This window comes from Mirounga angustirostris, unplaced genomic scaffold (genome assembly GCF_029215605.1).
Source record: "Mirounga angustirostris isolate CCGP_5_RB_7025 unplaced genomic scaffold, mMirAng1.0.hap1 SCAF_5, whole genome shotgun sequence".
In the NCBI taxonomy this organism is placed as follows: domain Eukaryota; kingdom Metazoa; phylum Chordata; class Mammalia; order Carnivora; family Phocidae; genus Mirounga; species Mirounga angustirostris.
Window position 1 is genome coordinate 121991551 of NW_026991713.1, and position 21393 is coordinate 122012943.

The 21393-nt window shown below is 39.1% G+C and overlaps 1 protein-coding gene across 1 annotated transcript in view; it reads right to left on the bottom strand.

Moving 5' to 3' along the window:
* The window catches only part of MALRD1 (MAM and LDL receptor class A domain containing 1), a 790469-nt gene that overhangs the window by 672787 nt on the left and 96289 nt on the right, over positions 1–21393 (bottom strand). The window contains exons 12-13 of the mRNA XM_064590300.1: positions 10463–10609; positions 1830–1927 (exon numbers count right to left, since the gene is read on the bottom strand). Coding sequence (XP_064446370.1) covers positions 1830–1927; positions 10463–10609 — 245 coding nt within the window. The remainder of the gene's footprint in view (positions 1–1829; positions 1928–10462; positions 10610–21393) is intronic.

The following is a 21393-nucleotide window of genomic DNA, read 5'->3' on the forward strand; positions in this document are numbered from 1 at the left end:
TTCTACTTCCTAGACCAAAAAGTATTATAAAAGTAACCCAAATATCCATCCCTCTAACTCAAAAGTACTAACATTCAAGCAGATACAAAGGGAAAAAAAAGGAAAAAAACCTCTTCTGGCAGTCTGGAATGGCTCCCTGAAACACTCTTACTTTTCTAAAAAGCACGGCAAACCACTAACTCAGCATTTGAGGCCTTGGGAGGTTGAGTACTGGTTCTGAGAAATAAATCAGCAAGTTGTCTAAACATGCCCATGGCTTTCACTGAGGCCCCACCACAGCTAAACTCCAAGTTTAAGCAACAATAGAGAAAAATGCCCCCAAGTAGAAACAATCATATGTTGAAACATAAACCAAATCAACACAAATTAATGGCTACCAGCATACAACAATGGAAAATGTGGATAACCTTTAAAAAGAAAAAAATCATTGAATCTCAGGAATTTCTAATAAGCTCTTAATATTTGTTTTCAAATTTCTGCAGAACAAGTAGAATTAATACATTTTATTGTTTTGTATCCAATGCCTATGTAAGTAACAACGGTGATCACCTCTCTTCGGTTTATGACCTTGAATTAAGGCGAAGTAAGCTTGTAAAGTACTTTTACAGAGTGAGTAAATACCTCAGGAGTTTTCAAAAAAAAATCTGTATCTATCACATAGGATTTAATTGAAATAAAACAAAGGTGAGCAAGTGTAGAGTGCATCTGGGCAGAGTGGACGTGAAGTCCAGGCAGTCATTTTAAATATAATCCCCAAAGAAATGGGCAGGAAAGAATGAGGAAGAAAAAAAAGAGAGAGAGAGAGAAGACAATCCATTAAGAGATCTGAGCACTCCCATTCAGATTTATATCAAGTTGAACACATAATTAGATTTATTCCTCTGAACAATGGGTGATTTGTCAGCAGGAATGCCTGAATAAACTGCTGTACCCCCCACATTTACAGATAATGAATTTAGTGTGCAGCAGTATCGATCTGCATGGTCTTCTGATAACCAAAAAAATTAAATAAACTGAAATCCTGAGGGCTTCGAGGCTTGCTGGAATGCTCAAAAAGACAGAAAACAAGGCAAGCTGAACAGAAACATCTAAATGTAGGTGTTAGTTCTACGAAAAATAAAGGAATTCTGCTTAGCGAACACCTATTATGTGCCACATACTTTACTCAATGATGTCTTAATCTTGACAACCATGTGATAAAGGCACTCTACTATTACACTTCCAGTGTAGACATGGGGTCTCAAAGAGAGGATATATAATCTGTGGCAGAACTGAGGTTTGAACCAGGTCTGTCTGACTCCGAAGTCCTTCTCTGCTTTCTTCTCTATGGTGTTGTTGAAATGGACTGAGCATATATCACTTGCTCTATGTTCACTCGGCACCACAAAGACTAATTGAAAAAATAAAATTTCAGAAGATGTAATTATTTTTTCTGCACATATGTCTCTCTCTTTATTCACCCTTTCATCTTCCTTTCAGCAAGCACTTGTTTGGCTTATTTATTTTACTCAATTAACACCGTTGGCCAAAATAATCAGCAGTTTTGACAACATGTATCCACAGCTTTGGCTTACTGGAAGGACTATGTGGAAAGAACACAAAATGACAGAAATATTCTTTAATGGGCCCCAAAGAAGAACCGTTTAAGTTACATGTTGCAAATGGTCTTTTGGAAGGACATGACATTTCTTCTTGACATAGCTCGTATAAATCTCTCAGGTCATCAGAAAATGGCAGTAAAACATAGCAGGCATTTACTGGCACAGGTAACCCACGTCTAACAGTTTACAACCACAGAGTGGCCAAGGGAAGTTCCAATAACTGATTACCTGACATGCGGTAGAGGCAGTGAGTGCTTTTGTAAGAATAGGACTTCCGAGCTTGGCTACTCCTTGAGATTGATGGGATCTGAAATAAATGAATGATCCTACAAAAAAAAAAAAAAAGTAAAAGTCACACAGATACTATTGTACATTTAGCAGTTCTTTACTCTAATATCTTATCCTTGCACACTATCAACTGTCAATCACCTCAAGAAAATTACACGTTTTTACTTATTTACCATTTAGCCCTGTAGATGACCAAGTTTTTCATATGCATAACATTAAATATCTAAAATAAAATCCAGGGTGCCTGTGTGGCTCAGTCGTTAAGTGTCTGCCTTTGGCTCAGGTCATGATCTCAGGACCCTGGGATCGAGCCCCGCATTGGGCTCCCTGCTCCGCGGGAAGCCTGCTTCTCCCTCTCCCGCTCCCCCTGCTTGTGTTCCCTCTCTCCCCGTGTGTCTCTGTCAAATAAATAAATAAAATCTTAAAAAAAAAAAAAAATCCAATTGATAAAAACAAGCTCTTGATCCAAATCCCCTAAACAAACATGTTTATAGGCTTAACTGGTATCATAAATAGAGTCTGAAATCAAGTTAAACGAAGCTTCTAAGCTTACAATTAGATAGTCAACACACCCTTATGAAATTCTCCTGAGAACATTGTTTTTAAGTTTCTTCACAAAGTACTGAAGGATGCGAGGCTGTGGAATGAGTTGGGTTTCTCCCGAGGCTTACATGTTTGACATTGTCTGTGCTAGTGGGGATGAAAGCTTAATTAAAGATCTAATCTGAGTGTTAACAAAATAACTGCTTTTAGATTTTAACTACAGTGGACGCGCTCATGGCAAAAGTACAGGGGGATAACATCTCTTTTGCAGCTCAAAAGATCACACATTCCTGAACTGCTGTCAGGGGTAGCTTCACTGAATACTGAAAATTTACAAGGAAGGTGACGCAGAACAATGTCAAGGTCTGATCCCGCCCTTTGATAATCACGAAGTGATGGGCAACTAGGAAAATGGACAATTTTGACTGAAAAATACCATATTCAAAAGGTGATTTTCCTAGATATAGGTCAAGGCTGACTACATGGAAAGGAAAGGATTTCAGAATTAAAATGTATTATTTTATAGTTACCACCACGTGTTTAACCAAACAACCAAGGTTGCAAATCAGCAGTATCATCTCTGACTGAGAAAAACAGAACCAGTTTATATGGACTTTTTTTTTTTTTTAAGTAGGCTCCACACCCAATGTGGGGCTTGAACTCATAACCCTGAGACCAAGAGTCACATGCTCCACTGACTGGAGCCAGCCAGGCACCCCTATATGGGCTTTAACATCCCAAAACTAACAGGGCAGAATAAAAGCTATTATTCCCTAATTTCAAACCAAGAATGATAGAAACTATATAAGCTCATTAAATTGTTTCACCTATGAAAGAATAGCATAGGAAAAGAGGATTTTGAAAAAATTATTCCATCTTAAAAATCCTTAGGTTCAACTAAAATTCAATTGAATACTTTTAAAAGACTAATCAGAATTCTACAAATTAACAAATATTCAAAGATCCTAGTCCCCTGGTAATTTAAAAACAATATATACAATTTCAAACAAGCAGTCAATAAAGGATGGGACATATAAACTAAAACTCCAAATTCTAAAGGGAGCAAAAGATTTGAATCAATTCGGTATACCACAAAAATGACTGGAAAAGTGATTTAAAAAAATCTACTGGAAATAAATAAAACTCAATCCACGGTTGAGTTTTATTTAGTTTTTAAGAAATACTTGTAACATTATTCAAGGGACCTGAAGTCTTAGAGGAATATGGAGAACTCCCTGACTCATTTTACATTGCCAGATATCTCTAATCTAAAAGTTACAGAAATAGGAAAATAAAAAATAAACTGCAATGTCACTCATGATCATAGATATAAAATTGTAATTAAAAAGTTATCAATTGCATTTGAAATCCTTATCAAAAAAATTATATGTCCTGATCAATCTGAGCTTTCCATGAATGGAAGCTGAGTTTAATTTAGCTACTCTATCAACACAGTCAATCAGATTAACAAATTACAAGGTAGAGTCAGACTCAGATCAACAAATACTGAGAAGACTGTGGAAAAAACAGCCATTGCCAATAAAAAGAAATCTTAAGAAAATATTAAAAGTAAACAATTAAATACAGACTAATGATCAACCCCAAAATAAATATCCTAAATGGCAAACAACAAAACTGTTTTAATTAAAATGAGAAACTAGAGATTTCTATCATTATTAATCGCAGATAATATTACCTTAGACCAACATTATCTTATAGGCCTAGTGAATATAAAAGTCAAGAAAATAATATACTCAGTAGAAACAATAGAAAATAGAGATAGAGTTCTCATGTTTTGCCAATAATACAATCATAAAAGTAGAAAATCCCAAAGCTTCTATTTTTAAATAATGACAAGTATTAATAAGAGAATTTGGTAAGGTAAGTGGAAACAAAGAAATATTATTAAGTTATTTTTTAACTTTAACCCTCTGATTAAATAGAAAGATATATTTTTAGATGGAAAGATATTATCAAAATATTTAGTGAAAATTTATTTGAAAGCTAAATAAAATCCTAAGAGAACTTTAAAGAGTTAGAAAACGAATAATACAGACTAATATTTATAAGAGCAGGGTAAACAGAATCTGAACTCTGAGCCTAGACTCAAGGACTTCTAGAAAAATGTCTCTGGATTTACCTTCTTATAAGTCTGCTGTGCAGAATGTACTTAGTTAAGAGAACTACAGAATCATAGTGTATCAAGGAGATGGTTCCTGGTAATCCAAATTGTTCATATTGCAAAACTCCTGTACACCCACACACCCCAGAGGGGCAACATGACTAACACAGTATAAGAATTAAAGAAAAGAGGGGGTCAGCCTCCATGCATTAAACTGTCCATGCCAGCCTCAACCTCATCTTTTATGAAGCATGCACCTGCTTTTAATGCAATGGTTTAGGAGGGACTCCTTACATGATGTGAAAACATTAGAGACCAGACCTTATAATGAATATAGATACAAATATCATAAATCAATATTACCATCTAGAATAAAAAATCATGCATAAACAAACAAAACCAACCAAATGAGATTTGGTTCATGAACGAGAAGGTGGTTTAATATTTGAAAAATTCACCTTATGAACAAACAAAAAATATGATGATGATATGATGATACTAAAAAAAAATCTGACAAATTTTAACATAGATTCATATATATATGTGTGTGTGTGTGTGTGTGTATACACACACACACAAAACCATGTTATGAATAGAAGGGAACATCTTTATCTAATAAAGCAAAACAATCTTGCAGCAAATATGGTACCTAAGGTTGAATTGTTGACAATTTTCTTCTGAAATAAGAACAAGAGAAGTAGAGCAGCTATCACCAGTTATATTCAACACTTTTCCAGAGTTACTAGCCAGTGCAATGAAAAAACAGAAGACTTAAGATTTAGAAAAAGGAAATAAAATTGTCATTATTTGCAGAGAAAATAATTGTGAACCTAGAAAATAAAATAAATATATATATATACACACACACACACACATGTATATACTCTTAGCTATAATAAATAAAATTAGCAAGGTCATTAGATACAAGGTCAACATTTAAAAATATAATTGCATTTCTATATACCAGCAACAACCAAAAGTTTTTAAAATATAACTTATAATAGCTGCAAACATATCAAAAACCTAAAAAAAATTAGCAAAATATTTTTAAAATCTATACGCTAAAAGCTTCAGAATATTATTTAGAGAAAATAATGATCTAAGTTGACTGAGAAATTAGAAACATTTGAAAAGATCATTTTTCAATAAAATACAAATAAAGGTTACAAATAAGCAATCATTTTATACCCACAAATTAGAAGAATTTTTTTTTTTTAAGATTTTTATTTATTTTTTAGAGAGCGAGCGAGAGAGAAACAGCATGAGAGGGGAGAGGGTCAGAGGGAGAAGCAGGCTCCCCACTGAGCCGGGAGCCCGATGTGGGACTCGATCCCAGGACCCTGGGATCATGACCTGAGCCGAAGGCAGACGCTTAACCATCTGAGCCACCCAGGCGCCCAATTAGAAGAATTTAAGAGAATATAATGCATATTGCTGACAGACAAATGGAAAAAAGCAATCCTATTTTGCCAATGGAATTTTAAGTATTAAGATTTGGGAGGAGGGCGCCTGGGTGGCTCAGTTGGTTAAGCGACTGCCTTCGGCTCAGGTCATGATCCTGGAGTCCCTGGATCGAGTCCCGCATCGGGCTCCCTGCTCGGCAGGGAATCTGCTTTGCCCTCTGACCTTATCCCCTCTCATGTGTTCTCTCTCATTCTCTCTCTCTCAAAATAAATAAATAAATAATCTTTAAAAAAAAAATTGGGGGGGAAAGTACATCTTTCTGTAAAAATATAGTAGTCTCACTCACAGTTATTTATTGCATAGAATTGAAAGCGTCCTATATAAGAAAATGTGTAGAAGAATGGATTTCGCAGCATTGTCATGATATTGTCACTCAATAGGAGGACAGCTAGATACATTTTGGCATATCCAGACCAAAGAAATGAAGCAAACTAGCAGAAAAATTAGGCTTCTTCTACTTCTAGGCAAGGCTGAGATCAGGGACAAGATTTAGTCTTCCTGAACTAGCAAACACACACACACACACACACACACACAATGCGTTAGACAATGGTTTATGTAGAACAATGAGAATATAAGATCACGGGTTAATGATCTCTAAGAGAGGGAAAACAAATGAGCTAAGCCATACAATTTCCCCAGCTTACTGCCTAAACAGAGTTTCTGGCCGCCATGTAGGAAGGTGGGAGCCAGAAGGAGACTCAGGTGCCTCGAGTTCATTCCAAGAGGACGGAGCTGCAAAGGTAGAGCTCCAGAGATGTGCAGTCTCCCCCTCCTGCAAATCTCCACCTGACTACTGACCAGTACATGGACGTGAGGAAACTACCTGAGGCTGCACCTTAAACTTCCGAAAGGGGCCACTTTCTGACCAGAGACTCCAAAGGCTACATACTGTAGGATCCAATTATAGGACACTGTGGAAAAGGAAAAACTATAGGGACAGAAATCAGATCAGTGGATGCTGGTGGCTGGAAATGAGATGGGTATTGACTGCAAAGCAGTATTGATTTAGGGAGAGAATGGAATTTTTTTATATCCTGAGTTTTCTGATGGTTACACAATTATATATGCTTGTTCAAACTCAGTGAATTGTACACCAAAAAGGTTGAATTTTACTGCTTTAAATAATACTTTAACAGATGGGCAACCCCGTCAGAACCCTGGCTGGATTGCCGTGGACGGCAGGGTCCCTAATACTGGCGGAGGCAGACTGCACCATCATAACTATAATGGCCCTCCCATAATAAACCCTTCCGAGTGGCCACACCACTAATAAATATGTATGTATGTGTATGTATGTGCATATATATGCATGTGCACATACATACATATGTGTATGTGTATATATGTATGTGTATATGTATATATATACATATGTATGCATGGGTATATATGTATATATATGTACAAATATATATATATATTTAACAGAAAAAATAAAACTCAAAATGACTATAATTGATGACTTGGAGGGATTGCCATGAGCTATCTTTAGTAAAGGAAATAAGATACGGTAGTTACAATAGGATCCCATTTTTTGGCAAAATAAACAATCGCCAGAATACTTACAACCTTGAATGTATATCAATTATGTACATATATGTATACATGAGAGTAGATAAAAATAGATAAACATGAGTTGCCTGTTTGGATGTTTAATAGGGTAACAACTAGGAACTGGAAAATAAAAACCAACCAAAGAAGGGAGGTAGGAAAATCAAGGTTTTACCCTAAAAAGAAAAGCTACATAATGTCAAGCAGTTCATCCTTCATGTAAAATTACATACAGGAGTGTGTATATATGAGAAAAAATACTGGGGATTAAACAGTTTTTTAAAATGCTGCAACCCACAAACACATAGGTCTAGGAATATAATAGGCTGTATGCAAGTGCATGGTCTTAGATGCGGGAACCGGGCGACTGAGCCTGCTGCCTTCCCCCAGAAACTCCCATTTCACTTCTCCTTGCTCTTCCTGGTACTGACTTTTTCTCCTCCTCATTTGGGATATAAGACTACTAGTGATCATCTTAAAGTCAGAATGACAATCATAGGTAAAGAAGAACAGACTTAATAGCTGAGGGACTCCTTGATTTGCCCTTTCCTGAGAGAATGCCTGTTAACTTCTTTGCCGCTTTCACTTTCAATTAGAACAGCTACCCGCAGTTCTATCAGTTTATTGTTATCTGTGAGCATTGTTTAGATCCCAGAAAAAGAAAAATGGGTCCTTCAATAATTAACAAAGGAGACCTTTTAGAATCTCTTTTTGGTATAAATCATAATTAAGTGGTAATTACACGATGTCTAAAGATTACTTATAAATGTTTTCTTATTGTCACAGCCCTGTGGTATTCCTAGTTTTCTAACTAGAACGAACGGACACCAGATAGCTATTCACATTTAGTGGGCTTTTACTGTATGACAGGTATTACTTCATTTAATCCTCGTAATAATTTTACTTGAAAGATATTTTGATTTTCCCTATTTTCTAGCTGAAAAAAGAAAATGAGGCACAAAGGCATTTAGCTAATTTGTGCAGTGTCAACAACATCCTGACTTACCCCTGGGCAACCAGGGCTCTCTGTCACCCTGCTATACGAGAGGTCACCTAAGGCCACCCCACACACCATGTGAGGAGCTTATGAGTAGAAAAGAGTCACACTGCAAGCACCATTTAGCCCAAGACAGAGCTCCACGCCTCCTGAAACAGCAAGCCCATCTCCCCCAGAGACCCAGGCACAGAGCCAGACTGAACATGCCAATAGGCGAGCCTGCAATAAAGATGGCCCTAGGCCTCAGTGTGTCTCACCCTTCCCAGATAGCTCTTAAAGCTTCCTAACTACAACCTTCTACCCTCTACCCCCAGCCAAGCCAAGTCCCAGCCTCTGAAACACCATGGAGCTTCCTTTAAAGGGTAATCAACAGGCCATTCAGTGTTACAGAAAAGTGTTGCATCTCAGCCTTTTAGAACAGAACTAATGAGTCACGTGCTTTCATAGACTGAATGGTCACCATGGTCCTCCAGATAGATTTCAAATTCCTAAACTCTCCATAATCCCCCTCTTTCCTTGGCTGCTTCATCTTTTCTATGCTCCGTCCAAACATACACATCACTCGACTGGAACTACCTACATCTCTCCCATCCTCTTCCAGGATATTCCCTCAGTTAGAACACCTCCCTTGACATCTCTTCTTACTTCAGCCTTTCTGGCAACTTTTCATTTCCCTTCAGTGCTCAGTTCAGGAGTCACCTCCTTCAGGAAGGCCTCTTGATTCCACCTGAGTTGCCCTCCATCTTGTATAAAACATTTATCATATCTTATTGCAAATCCTCACTTACTTGCTTCAGTCACTAGACTTCAGACCACCCCAATGGCAGGGAGCATGGCTTCCTCCTGTGTAGCCCAGGTCTAGTATAGGATATGTACTCAGTAATTGGTTTTAGAAAAGAAAAAGAAACATTATATGAGCTTGAAGACAATGGGCTATTAACTTATAGCTCTAATCATTAGTCCTTTCTGTTTCAAACTTTAATCCACCACAGAATCTTAAAGAAAAATAAGGTTCACTGGCACAAAAAGAAAAAATTAGGACCTTACTCCACTGTCAAATTAGCTGGGTTTATAGTTTAAGACAACAGATGCATGGCCAGAGTCTCCCTCCCCATCCCCTAACATGCTCCCCCACCAACTCCAGTTTCCAGTGGCTATAATTCAAAATACGGTCAACATTGTTAGTTCTGGCATCCCTCTTTGGAAATCTCAGAAGAAAAATAAATAATGTCCAAGAGAGGATTGACAGTACAGTTGTGTTTTTATAAAGTTAATATGATACTCATGTACCTAGGCAATGACATCTACACAAACGAGAAAAAATAGAAAACCCTTCTGTTTTCCTTGGAGATTCACAAACCCTTATTGAAATGCTATGTGTCATTTGACTGCTTTAAGAGGATATGTAAAAATTGTAATGGTGGTTAAAAATACATGAGAAAGAAGATTGTTACAAAGAAGCTTTAAGAGTGATTAAATTGCGTTCAAGCATTTGTCAATTTATTTTATAGATAGCGCTAAACCTCTATTCTCTGTTTCCAGAAAGATTAAACTATTTTTTTTCTGTTTTACAAAAATTGGATTGCTCTGTAAAGAAAGCAAGCTTATTGTACATGAGTTCTGGCAATTAGAGAAAATTATCAGAAGACTTCCCACCCTCACCATGCCTTCAACCCAACCTTGTAAAAAATAAGACATCAAAAATGTTGGTTATTAAAACAATATTCTTCTCAGGAAACTCAATTAACTACAAATTATTATGTTGATCAGGAGAGTTTCAAGACAAACCAGAGTTCCATGTATGTAGCCTATAGCTAGAAATGAATACACAGCACCATCATTCTGCAACACGAAAGAAAGGCAACCAATTTTTTAAACAGGAAAATGTCCTACCACGACTTGCGTTTGCTGTGTGATCAGCATCAGGAAGGTGAGTCTCTCCACTTGCCAATCCTTTCATGACTTCCCACTGTGAATCTTCTGTGAGAAATGGCTCCCAGCCGCATAAACCAGACTCAAAGTCACATGTGAGGGGATCTGCTGTTCCACATGGAAAACAGGTGAGGAGAAATTAAGTAGGAAATTTAATTCCTGAAACACTGACTTAGTATTAGCCAATCAACTTCGGAGGGCAGAACAATCATTCCACTTTGTAATAAATGTCTTCTGATTATCAAAATAGTTTTACTTTTTCCAACCACAGAGTTTTCCATGTGTTGTCTGAGGCATCGTCCTTCTATATTCTTCTACCTACAAGTGTGGCACATTTCATGCTGGCTGGCCATCTCTATTGTACATAGTGATGCACAGTGAAACTAGAGCTTTTCAGAGAGTAACTGATTCATCTGCCAAGACCAACAGGATTCACCTGCTGAGTTAGTAGTTTTAAAAAGATCCAATTGAAAAAGGAGAATGGGTTCTGGACACCTGAACAGTTTGAGGTTGGCACCGTGGTATTCATTCTGTTATTTTATCAGTTTCTAAATAAATAAAATGCCTAGCCACTTTGGAAGTGCAGGTAAATTAGACATTCTGAACTTTGCTTTTGTTTCCCTCTTAATACACAACTAAAAAGTTGGGAAATACTTAAGTTTCTAAATTGATCACAAAAGAAACCAGTATGGAAGTTCCTCAAAGAGTTAAAAATCTAACTACCCTATGATCCAGCAATGCCCTATGAGGTATTTATCCAAAAAATACAAAAAAACTCATTTGAGTTTATCACTCATATACTCAGTGATAAACACTGAAGCAGCATTATCAACAAGAGCCAAACTATGGAGAGAGCCCAAATGTCCATCGACCGAATGAATGGATAAAGAAGGTATGGTATATGTGATGGAATATTACTCAGCCATAAAAAAGAATGAAATTTTGCCATTTGCAACGATGTGGATGGAGCTACAGAGTATTACGCTAAGCAAGCCAGTCAGAGAAACACAAATACCATATGATTTCACTCTTATGTAGAATTTAAGAAACAAAACAGGGGCGCCTGGGTGGCTCAGTCGTTAAGCGTCTGCCTTCGGCTCAGGTCATGATCCCAGGGTCCTGGGATCGAGCCCCACGTCGGGCTCTCTGCTCAGCGGGGAGCCTGCTTCTCCCTCTCCCACTCCCCCTGCTTGTGTTCCCTCTCTCGCTGTCTCTCTCTGTCAAATAAATAAATAAAATCTTTAAAAAAAAAAAAAAGAATTTAAGAAACAAAACAGATGAACATAAAGGGGGAAATAGGCAAACTAGGAAACAGACTTTACAGAGAACAGGGTTGCTGGAGGGGAGGTGGGGTGGGGTGGTAAACAGATGATGGAGATTAAGGAGGGCACTTGTAATGAGCACTGGGTTTTGTATGTAACTGATGGATCACTAAATTCTACACCTGAAACTACTGTAACACTGAATGTTGACTAGAATTTAAATAAAAATTTGGAGGAAAAAAATGAGATAACTTAAAAAAATAACTAGTTCTAGATTAAGTCAGTGCTTGGGGTTAGTTAGCTTCAGTCCTTACCAGTTTTGCCACCAAACTCATGAGAAAAAAATAGCAAGACTGGGCAATAAATTAGAAATTCTAACAACATGATTTGTGCTTTTGAGAAATTAGTTTTATGTGCTTAAATTCCCTTTGGCTAAAATAAGAATCAGAGTATCAGGCTATCTTAGATAACAGCTTGGGGAATAAATTAATACAATGTAAAAATTTATTTCTACATATCCTTTTCATGCATAAGCTTGTTTATAATACTGGGAGAAGGGGGACAAAATAATTCTTGGTCAGAATACACCCAAAGTTTTGACAAACCTGAAGATCAAATGCTATTATCTTTAGTAATAAGAACAATAGACATGTTACCAGAAGTTCCCATTATGTGCCAGGTTTTTTGCATATATTACCATTAGTCTTTTCAAATACCCTACACAGTAAGTGTAATCATCCCCCAAAGAGAAGAGCTGTTCTAGGCAACTCGTCTGTAGTAAATTTAGTAAATGGAACATCTAGGCTTTGGAATGTCTGACACCAAAGCTTATATACTATGAAGCATCCCTAAACCAGGGATTTCATCACCATATGCCTGCTCCTAACCGTTATTTTCAATTTTAAATAATATGACCAAAGCAGGCTCCAGGGGGCTCAGTCAGTTAAGCGTCCAACTCTTGATTTTGGTTCAGGTCATGATCTTGGAGTCAGGAGATCGAGCCCCACATCGGGCTCTGTGCTCAGTGGGGAGTCTGCTTGAGATTCTCTCTCTTCCTCTCCTCTGCCCCTCCCCCCACCACTTGCTCTCTAAATAATAAAATCTTTAAAAATATATATATGACCAAATTGACCAGTGTACTGAATAAGCTCACTGTATCTTAATAATGAAAGGATCTTCAAATTTCTATAAACAGGGATACCTGGCTTCATGACCAGATAGTTCATCACTAACATGTCAACTCTTAAAACACAGAAGTCCACTATGCAAGTAACACTGCCACTTAAATTTTCTCTACATGTAAACATTTTAGATCTAAACATTTTTAGATCTCAGAGCTATGCTTGTTTAGACAGTCATATAATGGATAGATGTTATTTTTTTCTTTACAAGCAAATACTGTATTCTCCCTTGATTTCCCCCCAAAATAAACATGAGTTAAGTAGAGTATAATGAGAAGATGATGTGTATCACTTAATGGTAAATCTATATGCAAGGAAATGCCACTCACCCATATACCTAACTGGAGATTCATTGCTTCTGGATGTATTTTTCTTTACTCAGCTCTGCCTACAGGGTTCATAGGATACTACTGACAAAAAGTTATTCCTCAAAGAAGAGTCTCTTCTTCTGTTTTTTGACACAGACTTAAGCACCAATGACCAGCTGTACAGTCTCCCTGGGCATCTGGAAAATCCTCTGGTCTAGTTCCTTGACTCTCTATGAATCTTGCCACTTGTTAAGTGACCTCAGAACTCTTCTAAGTCAGTTGGTAGAGTCCAGACATACATAAGACTCAAAATACATATCTGACCTCTGAAATGTGCTTAATGGTTCCAAATCCTTGGTTTTGGACTTGGTCAAGGAACCCTTCCACCTACTCCCAAGGGTACCCATAATTCTTCCCTCGAAAACACCTTCCTGGAATAGAAAATCTTCCATGGGTAGGGTGACCACACTTTATGCCTGTTGTCCTAGCATAATAATTAATACCTCTTTTTTCCCCCCTCTCAAGTGTCCCTGTTTGGCTAATAAATTCAATATTGCCCTGTTGGGGCAATAAATTATATAATAGGACACCTGGGTCAATTAAGCCTCTGACTCTTGGTTTCAGCTCAGGTTGTGATCTCAGGGTTGTGGGATCCAGTCCCTTGTGGGACTCCATGATCAGCAGGCATCTGCTTGAGATTCTCTCTCCCTCTCCCCCGCTCATTCTTTCTCTCTCAAATAAATAAATCTTTTAAAAAATTATATATTAATACACAAAGGAAATAAATCCGTGCAAATAACAATCTTATTCACTGCAGGTGACCACTGAAGTAACAAGTATCCATCCTATTCCCCAACTAGGCAATGGTATGAAATGGCAGTAAGACAGTAAGACCAGTAAGGGTGGATGCAAAGTACAGTGTGACCTGAGTATCACCAAATCCTTCCCCAGGCTCTTCACAACTGTGCCCAGGTCACTGAACGGCAAAGATATAAAGATGTCAAGACAAAATAACTTTGGATTGTATATATGTTGAAATGCGGCTTTAGGGGGAAAGTTGCTTTCTTTCATTATCTGATGTTTCACCGGTTAAAATGTCAATCATTGCACTTTCTGCAAAACATGAAACACCCTGTCCTTTGAAAAATGAAAATTAGTTTTTAAAGTCCATCACCTTAAAAATATGCGAAAGCAAAATGGTGCAGTCATCTCTATAAAAATCTTGGTGAATGGCTCAGCTGTTTTTACCAATCATATTTATTCCAATATACTTCAAAGGACATTTTTTAAAGCTAAACATTCTAGAACTTAACTGTGCTATAAAATATAAATCAAATTTCAGTCACCAAAGTTTAGGTTCTTCCATTAAAATTTCTCTACATAATTCAAAAGGTTTAATGTGTAGTTATAAATATCTGAAGAAAACCAGGAGAGTCAAACACATTCTGACAACTAATAAATGCTGATAATACCATATATGATAAACACTAAATATTTATAAAGTCTAAAAAATCATCTATTCATATTGTAAGTAGAAGGTATTCATCACAGTGATTTTGATTATTTGGTTGCTTTGAACTTTCTGTGATTGTAGAACACACTTCACTATTTCTAATCAGAGCATGAGAAATGCCACTGTTCACAGTTTTAGTGAAATTTTGCTGAGTTTATCAGAGTAATATTTTAAAATTATGACAAAGCTTTCTCTTGCATATTTAACCACTGCAGCATATTGGCAGAAGAAAAAAACATTCACTGTGGCAGCTGAGAAAAATTCTTCTGGATCTTGAAAATTAAAATATTTATGAATCCTCTAGTTCAGAAATAAATCAATTTTCTATTACATTAGAAAAATGTATGGGAATAAATAGTGAATGTTCCATTCAATAAGCATATACTAGATCTTAATATGATATTATATAAACATTTTGTTAATATTTATTGACAAACCACAAGGATCTTTTCTCCCATATAGCCTTCCCTTGCGTGCGGGAAATTTTTAGCATACTTTTCTTTTTCAAAATATAAAAGACATTCAGAGACAGCATCACAGTAAATATTCAATGCACTGCATTGGATTCTTGGTTTAAGCTTCTTTCACTTGAATATTGTACCAACTTTTCCTTTATTTTTTTCCAACTTCTCCTTTAAAGTGTCACCATTTGTATAGCATTTTATTTTTTTCAACTTTTTAAAAGATTTTATTTATTTATGTATTTATTGAGAGAGGGGGAGCAAGAGAGAGAACACAAGCAGGGAAAGCGGGAGAGGGGAAAAAAAAGAATCTTAAGCAGATACCACACTGAGCATGGAGCCCGACTAGGGGTTCGATCCCAACCACCCTGAGATCATGACCTGAGCTGAAATCGAGTCGGATGCTTAACTGAGCCACCCATATGCCTCTATATTAGCATTTTATATGCTTTAAAAAAAATCCTACAATTAAAAGAACTTTTTCTCCTCCAGAATTTCCCACACCGTTTGATTTGAACACAGATCTGTCCATCTTTCCATCTTTTTTGGAACACAGTCTTTTTCCATGTCATAATTGAAAGATATATATACATATTTTAAATTTTTGTGGTAAAATATAGATGGCATAAAATTAACCTTTTTACATATTTTAAGTGTACAGTTCAGCAGCATTCAGTACATTCACACTGCTGTGCACCCACCACCATCCTCCATCTCCAGAACTTCATCTTTGTAAAGTCAAACTCCATACCCATTAAACACCAACTCCCCATCTTTCCCTCCCCCTCTCCCCTGTCAACCCCCATTCTGCTTTCTGGCTCTATGAATTTGACTCCTCTGTGCACCTTATATAAGTAGAATTATACAGTATTTGTCCTTTTGTGAGTTATTTCATTTAACATCATGTCTTTAAGGTTCATCTATATTGTGGCATGTGTCTGGAAATTAGGGATATTTTACATGTAAATTATTCAGCTAGCCAATGTATACCCTTAGATATGTTTGGAACAAGGTGTATTTTAATTATTTTATTAGAAATATGTAAAGATACATTGCAATGCAATGCCTCTATTTTATACAGGAGCATATTAATAACTGTTGAAAATCTAGTATTCAGAATCATGCAATATTTGTCCTGTGACTGGTTTATTTCCCTTAGCATAATGACTGCATTTACATGAGGTATCTAAAATACTCAAACTCCTGGAAGCAGAGAACAGAACAGTGGTTACCAGGGGCTGGGGGGAACAGGGAAAGGGCGAGCTGTTGTTGTTCAATGGGTATGAAGTTTAAGTCATGCAAGATGAATTCAGAATTCCGCACAGCACCCAGCCTATCGTCAACAAATACCGTATTGTGCATTTATTTTTCAATTGTTTTGCAATACTTTCATTTAAGGCTTTGTTGAAAATACGGCCTTTCATAAATTATTTTCCGACGAGGCAGAAAAGGGGCATAAGAAGAAAAAAAGAAAACCTCACTTATCTGTTCACTAACACACGTTCAGCGGGACCGTTCTTCACATTCATTTAAACGATGTATTTGCCGCTAAAGTGCTGTCATAGGTGTATGAAACTCCCACACAAATCTCGATGATAGGGACTTCTAGGGTCGGAGTGGCGAAGGTTTCCTGAGCAGGAGCATCCAGTCTGTTTACAACTTTGGCAGGTGATAGCTTCCACTCGGGAAGAGTTATAAGACTTCCGACAAGTTCTGCAAAACTGCTTGGACTGCCCTGCACACACCACACCTGGGCACCGTGCCATCGGATGCTGTGCAGCGATAATCACTATTTTTCTGCCAGAAGGACTGGAAGCGCGAGTGCGCTTCGCCCGGCTGGGGTCTCGGGGGTGACCACCTCTCACGCGGGGGGCCGGCTCCCTGAGTCACCATCACCGCGGTCCTGGGCCCTCCCACCCACCTGGGCTCTGAGCACCCCAGCGCGCACCGCGGGGGCTGCCGCGCGCCCGCGTTCGCTCGCCCGGGTCTCGCCCCCTTCCTGGGGGAGGTCGGGTCGGGTCGGGGGGCAGAAGGCCAGGCGCGAGCACACGGCGACCGCGCGGGAAGCGCTCGCGCTGCCGGCCGCCGCTAAGGCAGGGGGCTGTCCTGCCCGCACGCCGAGCCGCCCCGCCCGCCCTAGCCGCGAACGCCGGGCCGAAGTCGCGGGCGGTGCAGAGCAGCGTGCGCCGCCCCAGCGAACACGACGCCCACGCCTCGCGGCTCGGGTTCGCGGGCAGAGCCGGGAAGCCCCTGCTGGGGCCGCGCGGAGCACTCGCCTGCGGCTGGCGGGCCGTGAGCTGCGCCCGCCCGCTGGGAGCTGTCGAAGTACCCGGCGGCCCCCAGCTGCGCGTAGGCCAGTGAAGACCACGAGGCCGCGGAAGAGGAGGCGGGAGGGCGTCCCCGCCCAGGTGCGGGCGGCTGCCGGGCCCGGGGCGGCCAGGGTGGCGGGCGGAGGCGGGAGCGGCACGGGAATGAGGGCGGGTACGGGTGCTGGGCGCTCGCCAAGGTACACTGACCGTCTGGCGTCGGTCCCAACGTGTGCGGCCATACGTGTGCCCCACGAGTTAACAGGGCAAATCTCACGTTAAGTGTCCTTACTCCAGAAAGAAGGGACACAGAAAAACTTCTGGAGGTGAAGGATAAAGATCAGGTGTCTGCGTATTCCAGACTCAAACCGTGTACATTAATTATGTGTATTTGTTGTATGTCAATTATACCTCAAAACTTTTTTTTAATTTTTTTTTTTTAAGATTTTATTTATTTGACAGAGAGAGACACAGCGAGAGAGGGAACACAAGCAGGGGGAGGGGGAGAGGGAGAAGCAGGCTTCCCGCTGAGCAGGGAGCCCGATGCGGGGCTCGATCCCAGGACTCTGGGATCATGACCTGAGCCGAAGGCAGACGCCTAATGACTGAGCTACCCAGCTACCCACAAATAATCTTTTTTTTTTTTTTAGGATTTTTATTTATTTGAGAGAGAGAGAAAGCACATGAGAAGGGGGAGGGTCAGAGGGAGAAGCAGACTCCTTGCTGAGCAGGGAGCCCAATGCGGGACTTGATCCCAGGACCCTGGGACCATGACCTGAGCCGAAGGCAGACGCTTAACGACTGAGCCACCCAGGCGCCCCAACTTTTTAAAAAATTTATCGTTTGGTAGTATAGTGATGCTCATAGGAATTAGTTCCAGGATATTTAGCTTCTGTGAAAGATCTCTGGATAGTTTGCCTTAAGTCTACTTTTTTTTTTTTTTTTTTTAGATCTTATTTATTTGACACACAGAAAAAGCGCACAAGCAGGGGGCAGGGGCAGAGGGAGAAGCAGGCTCCCCGCCGAGTAAGGAGCCCCACGTAGGGCTCAATGTGGGGCTTAATCCCAACCGGGATCATGACCCCAGCGGAAGGCAGACGCTTAACCGACTGAGCCACCCAGGCGCCCTGCCTTAAGTCTACTTTTTATATGCCATCTGTTTTCCCTCTCATTGGTTTCTTCATTTCTGAAGGTTATTTGGCACAGTGCTATGCAGACGAACCACCTGAGACATTGTTAATAGGCAACTTTTGGTTCTGTAAGACTGCGATGTAGCCTGAGGTTCTGTAATTCAAAAGAGCTCCCAGGTGATGCTAATGCTGCTGGTCCACAAAGTATAGTAGCAAAACTCTAGCAACACTCCTTTTCACTTACCAATTAACTGCCTCAGAGAAGGCACGGGGCTAAAGGCTGTCAACTACTTCTGTTTAAAGTATCTAGAATTAGGGGCGCCTGGGTGGCTCAGTCGTTAAGCGGCTGCCTTCAGCTCAGGTCATGATCCCGGGGTCCTGGGATCGAGCCCCGCATCGGGCTCCCCGCTCTGCGGGAAGCCTGCTTCTCCCTCTCCCACTCCCCCTGCTTGTGTTGCCTCTCTCACTGTGTCTCTCTGTCATATAAATAAATAAAATCTTTGAAAAAAAAAAAGATTTTAAAAAAGTATCTAGAATTAAGAGGCACTTGGTAGTAAAAAAAAAAAAAAAAACACCTGAGTGAATGTGCCTTTCGGGAAAAGCAGGCTGACAACAGAATACCAACTAACAGTATCCATTACTGAGTCTCCAGTAAGTACTCCTGGTCCTATTCAAACTGCATATATGAGCTACACTGTCCTAGAGATCCATCCTAAAGTGGGATAAAAAGAAGGTATCAAAGCATGTTTCATTCGCTTCATGAACTTGGTAATTCTGTTCATAAGAAGAGTTTGCATTACAAATTCAATTTGTAAAATACAAATTTAAAAGTATGTATAGAATCAGGGCACCTGAGTAGTTCAGTCTGTTGAGCGCTGAAGTCATGATCTCAGGGTGGTGAGATCAGCCCAGCGCTGGGCTCCCCACTCAGCACTGAGTCTGCTTGAGATTCCCTCTACCCCTCCCCTTGCTCTTGAACATGCACGTTCTCTCTCTGTCAAAGAAAGAAAGAAAGAGAGAAAGAGAAAGAAAGAGAGAAAAAGAAAACGTTTTTTTAAAAGTATGTGTAGAATGTTTCAAAGTGTTTTAAATTTCAAAGGGAAGTTTCTCCTATTTAGTAATAATATATATGAGCATGTGTATGTATGCACAAATGTATTAAATATCTTAGTGCAGAAAATAATGTAATTTTATATCAATTCTAATAATTCCATTGCTATATAAATCATTTCCTCAAAACAAACATGATTGTACAAATATTGACATGAAATACTCATGTTGGCATCAAAATATATAGATATATATGCATCAAAATACATAAATGTTTTGTAATATGCAACATGGCTACATTTTCATATCATAACTGCTATATGAGGTTGATCTCAAGCAAGCAAGCATGCCAGGTTTTCTTTGTTCAAATGAAGTTACATAATTTGGAAAATTTAACACACTAAGTAACACTATTTGTTGATAAGCATGGATATCTGTCCCTTCATTCAAAAAAAGCAAATAGCAGAATGATATCAAGATACACTCCACTGGAAAAATCCTCAATATGTAACCAATGAAACTTCAACAAAGGAAGAGAAATGGGAAAATATGTTCAAAATCAAATGTTAAAATATCTATTAATACTCCAGGTAGAATTTGATTAAGAAAACCAGTTAGGGGCGCCTGGGTGGCTCAGTCGTTAAGCGTCTGCCTTCGGCTCAGGTCATGATCCCAGGGTCCTGGGATCGAGCCCCACATCGGGCTCCCTGCTCTGCAGGAAGCCTGCTTCTCCCTTTCCCCCTCCCCCTTCTTGTGTTCCTTCTCTCGCTGTGTCCTTCTCTGTCAAATAAGAAAAGAAAAGAAAAGAAAAAAGAAAAGAAAAGAAAACCAATTAAAAGGAGAGCATAAAGAACCCTTGGGGGGGGAGAATGTGTCAATATGCACAATTGAAAAGAGGAAATATATTTACTTTCAGCTGTTGAAAATGAGAATAATGCAAACTATTAGAAAGGTGAATCTCTCCAAAAGAAATGGCCCAAATTGTTTGTAAGAAATTTTCAAGCATAGAAAAGAAACTGACACTCATATTAGAGAAAGTAAACTGTCCTCACACGTTTTTTTGAGTGAAAAAAGACAGCACCCAAAAATTCCATTGAGATCATATTAGGAAGTAGATTATCTTGTTTAAAAATAGTGTTAAAACTAGGTGTCTGAGGAATTAATGGAATTGCTGCTTACAAATAGGCAGAGGATTCCTCCCTGGCTTTCCCGTCTTCTCTTTCCTGTATCCCTTTCCATTGCTTTTAATAAAATCCTTCCCCATCAACAGAAGCATTTTGTACAAAGAAGTTTTCATTAAAAAGGTGACATTTAGGGGCATCTGGGTGGCTCAGTCATTAAGTGTCTGCCTTCGGCTCAGGTCATGATCCCAGGGTCCTGGGATGGAGCCCTGCCTCAGGCTCCCTGCTCCGCAGGAAGCCTGCTTCTCCCTCTCCCACTCCCCCTGCTTGTTTTCCCTCTCTCGCTGTGTCTCTCTCTGTCAAATAAATAAATAAAATCTTTAAAAAAAAAAAGTGACATTTATCTTGTTGCAATATTTTTCTCTTGTTCAACAAAACACATCACTAAAATAAAACAATGCACCAAAATAAATGTCAAATTTTTAATAATTAAGAAAACCCACTTGTTTGTGATATGGGATTTGGATTCATTTAGTTAGGATCCATCGTTTTCAAAGAGA